General features: G+C 36.5%; 1 protein-coding gene across 1 annotated transcript; it reads right to left on the reverse strand.

Annotated features, from left to right (window-relative positions):
• Positions 1–3,660: 3,660 nt before the first annotated feature.
• Positions 3,661–4,194, reverse strand: LOC148009931 (uncharacterized). The gene is made up of 2 exons (XM_087672388.1): positions 4,022–4,194; positions 3,661–3,931 (listed from the first exon to the last, which is right to left on the reverse strand). Exons 1-2 carry the CDS (start codon positions 4,192–4,194, stop codon positions 3,727–3,729), a joined length of 378 nt encoding a protein of 125 aa, XP_087528514.1. The 3' UTR covers positions 3,661–3,726.
• Between the last annotated feature and the right edge of the window lie 650 nt (positions 4,195–4,844).

Consider the following 4,844-nt stretch of genomic DNA (forward strand, 5'->3'; position numbering starts at 1 on the left):
GGAATCATGAGGGGAACCTTGAGCTACTTTGAGGAGCATGAAGCTCATGATCATGAATGCAATGGAGGATGAGGTTCTATTACAAAGCCTCAATGAGTAGAGAATATAATGTTGAGTGAGACTTCCATATTGCAAAGCCTAAATGAGTAGACACTATAATGTTGAGTGGGACTTCCATATTGAGTGATTGTCAATTAACTTACTAGTTCTCATGATTTCTATATTGTTGCTATGGCAACGAAGAGAGATTCGCAAAAGTACAAAAGGGATTACAGTAGTGACTCAAGGAGATAGGCCCACAACCACAGGTGAATCGAGACTCCCTAGGTGTGCCATGCCAATGATGTGCCTTGAGTTTATGTGAGCGAGAAGGAATTGGGGCTAGGAGGTTAGTAGGGAAGGAGCCAACCAATTGCGATCACCAAGTGTACCTAGCTTGAGGATGCTTAGGTGTAATGCTATGTCTATGAATGCACATCTCTCTTTTTCTTTTCTTTTTTTCTTTCTTTAATATGCAATGCAATACAAGGGGGCTTTCACCCTTTGTGCATGGAATACAATGGTAAGGTTGAATAGGCTTAACAAAACTCATCAGAAAGAATAGACTCAGTTGATACTAAATATGTAGTGCTACGGTCATGTTGGAACTTGAAGAAGGGTACTTTGAATATTAAATCTTGGTCAACACTGAGGATTGAAACTTGATCATCCATGAAGTGTCCCTCTTTTTTTTTGGTTGATGAAGCTTGCCTTTTCACTAAATTTTGGAATTCTCTGTAGAAAGAAAGAGTACCTAATAGACATGCTTCTTGAGGCACACTTGTATGTGGAGGATGATCTTTGTAGGTGTGGTCTTTGCAATTTTGTTTTGAGTATGTGTTCCACTAGGACTTTGCTTATTGAAGTTGTAGGCTATGGTGTCTTCAAGAGAAGTGGTGGCACTTGATGGCTTGTGGTGATGAGATATGTAGATTTAATTATATGTTTGGTCCTACATTCACTTGGTAAAAACGTGATAGTACATGCAGTTAATGAGATTAAAGCTTAACCAACATAGCTCAATCAAAAGAAGTACCACTTACTTAAATTTTATTGACTTGTTTTTTATCATAGTTGCCTTTGCTTTTGACAATCATTACTTGTAGGGTGTGCAGAAATTTTCCTATTTAGTTTTATATATAAAAAATCATTGATAGCACCTTCTATTTATATACACATTTCCAATTTATGGTTCAATATCAGTACATGGTGGTGAAAGACAATTTTAGATCTTTGGATTATACTCAAGTGCAGCACATGCATCAAGGAGTCATGGTAGATGCACTAGCAAAGATAAATATTGTTCAATATCAAGTATTGCAGTTACTTGTCATAGCTGCTAGCCATATGAAGCTCCTCTTTTGTAAGGACTTTGTCAAGCAAGGGATATTCTAATATTGGACTAGCTAATTCCATACCTTGAACAATAACCATATGAAGCTCCTCTTTTGTAAGGACTTTGTCAAGCAAGGGATATTCTAATATTGGACTAGCTAATTCCATACCTTGAACAATAGCCATATGAAGCTCCTCTTTTGTAAGGACTTTGTCAAGCAAGGGATATTCTAATATTGGACTAGCTAATTCCATACCTTGAACAATAGCAAGTACATGAAAGGAAATAGATGACATATATGTTGGATCTCTTTAAGATTGCCACATATGGCTCATCTTTTTCCCTACATGGTCATTAGCTAGGCTCTAATTTTAACCATTGCAACTCAATTATAAAACCAACATTTCTTAAATTTGATTTGTCCCTTTGCTTGTCATTTCAATTATTCTACCTTGAATGGGTTTGTTGGTAAAGCACTTTGTTGAATGTGAGAGTTAAGCAATATTTTTTGGCTTCCTCATCTAAGATGTGTTGCATGAGAAGCTTGTTGTAGTACTCATCAAGATGTTCTTTCTCTTCCCATTAGGAGTTCACCATATTTTCTTATGCTAGTGGTCGTGATATTGGGTCTATTTTGTTGAAAAACACGCAACCTTGAGCAAGATCTAGCTATGGAGGATGGACATGATGAATGAGACTAGACACATTGACTATTACTCAAGTGAATTAGGTTCCAAGGTATATTAGCTTGGACTCATAAACACAATCTTGAGTAGAGAGATACAATACTCAAAGTATAAAGTACAATAGCATTACATTCAAATAATTGTCCAGTACACTCTTTTATAGTTGTAGGATGGTACTACTTTCATCACTGTGTATATGGGATGAAGGCAATTTCTCCTAAGTTGTTGCATGTCCCTTGCCATACTGCTCTATACAAGGAGGTTGTATTAGGAGTGTGATTGCATAAATCTCAACACCCCCTTCTTAATCACAACCATAAAAAGCACTGAGTATACAAAGGCTATCATGAATAGAACCTTGCTAAGTGTAGACATGGAAAAACCAACCATATAAAGCTAAAGGCTATCACAAGGCCTCAATAAGTGTGCAAAGGCTATAGTGCATAGGTTACATGAGGTTATAAAGCTTATGATAAGAATATTAAGGCAAGTACATACAATACTCTTAAAAAACCAGTCTGAATAATGGGAATAGAAAGATTAATGAGGCTTGTCCTTGTGCTCTTGAGTGTCTTCTTCTTCTTTGGTAGTTGTTAGGTAGGCCTTGTGTGATCTTCTCCTAGCATGACAAAATTTTCAATGTTTCCTGTTCTTTTGCAGAAGTCACAAAAAATGTATTTCTTCTCTTTGTACTTATTATTGACATAGAGAACTTGTTCTTTCTTTGAAATGCTTACTTCTTCTTTACCTTTGAGCTTTTTCTCTTCTTCTAGGAGTGATGCTTTAATGTCTACCAACGAGTGCTATTATTTAGCAAGCTCTCCATTTGGAGCTTTTTAAGTGCTTCTTGAAGCTTTTTGGTCATCACTTGGATTTTTTTGGTTATTTTATGGAGCTTTTTGTTTGATTATGTTATCGCTTTGAATTTAACTATTTTGCAATTGCAAAGTAATTAGATCAATTATATTAGGATGTTGAATTGCAAACTAATCGCAAACTATTGAATGCTTTTATCTCTAACAAAAAAGAGTGCTATTATTTAGCAAGCTCTTCATTTGGAGCTTTTTAAGTGCTTCTTGAAGCTTTTTGGTCACCACTTGGATTTTTTTGGTTATTTTATGGAGCTTTTTGTTTGATTATGTTATCGCTTTGAATTTAATTATTTTGCAATTGCAAACTAATTAGATCAATTATATTAGGATGTTGAATTGCAAACTAATCGCAAACTATTGAATGCTTTGATCTCTAACAAACAAGAGTGCTATTATTTAGCAAGCTCTTCATTTGGAGCTTTTTAAGTGCTTCTTGAAGCTTTTTGGTCATCACTTGGATTTTTTTGGTTATTTTATGGAGCTTTTTGTTTGATTATGTTATCGCTTTGAATTTCATTATTTTGCAATTGCAAACTAATTAGATCAATTATATTAGGATGTTGAATTGCAAACTAATCGCAAACTATTGAATGCTTTGATCTCTAACAAAAAATAGGTATGCAACTACTTCTAAAGCATGAAGTTTTAGCATAATTTTATAAGTTTATGAAGTAATCCCAATTTAAGTGAGATCCAAAATCCATAGAGTCATACATAATTCCCGAGCATCATCAAGCCCCATGGCATGCACTACCAATACAAGGCATCATATTAAAAATAATGCAACTACAAATCATGTGAAATCATCATCGTCACTAGGATGAACAGATGGCGGTCCGCATGCCACATCAACCAAGCACTGGTTGTAGAGGCTAAAATCACCCTCAAGGCACATGCAAAAACGATGCATCTCTGTGCATGCTCTACCAAGGCCGCCACAACCTGAAAAAATATCCAGCACATAGTCGAGATTCTCTGTGAACGTAGCAAGGAGCCACCTACAAAAGAAACCATTTAGTAACATCCATAACAAAAGCATGACATATCTCAATGCAAAGTATAAGCCAGTCTAAGAGTGTATAACACACCTATAAAAAACTAGTGATCTTTCTGCACCCCCTCGAACCTCTACACCATCCACATAAGTGTGCTCAAATGATGTGCCCTGGAGGTCTGTCTCGAAGAGGAAGCTACGAGAGGCAGGAAACCTGTATGGGCTAACCCTCTCGCCAGCCTCTCTATCATATGAAGGGACATGCATCCCTCAATAAAACAAGCCAATGGTAAGGTCCATGACCTAGCAATGCAGAATCATCTTGTTAGCTACTTAAACTTTTATTTTAAAAAGTTACAAGTTTGTCTTCAACACACTTACCTCCTCTCAAGTATCAGGGTGTCTATATCCACCCTCACACACGAGAGTCCATTTGCGATGGAGCTTCAATCCAATGGCATGAGCTCCTCTAAGCACTTTTCCAAAGTGTTGTGCAAGTCCCAAAGTCACCAAGAACCCCTCATCTGCCAAGAATCTATGGGCTAGGTCCATGACACCTTTGACAAGTGCACTAGAAAATGTATTCCATTCGGGAATCCCTTTCAAATGTAAAGATGTATAAGACCATGCAATATCACATGAGTTTATAAACTAAACTAATGCAAGCACATATACCTTCTGCCTCAAGGCCAAAAATAAGAAAAAATGTAGGAAAATCTACAAACAACAACTTAGCAACCTCATATGATGGGACACCATTACACTGGTAAGAGTTGATGGTATTTCCCTCCATGAAGCGCTTAATGCTAAAATTGAAAACACAATAACAAAGCATAAGTAACCATTAGAATAGATGTGTATATAGAGAATGGTGATAAAATATACCCATCCAATGCAAAATCGTCGATCGACGTCAC

The sequence above is a fragment of the Lygodium microphyllum genome, chromosome 30 (genome assembly GCF_053477565.2).
Source record: "Lygodium microphyllum isolate KBCC chromosome 30, Lygodium_microphyllum_v1.1.10, whole genome shotgun sequence".
NCBI classification, from domain to species: domain Eukaryota; kingdom Viridiplantae; phylum Streptophyta; class Polypodiopsida; order Schizaeales; family Lygodiaceae; genus Lygodium; species Lygodium microphyllum.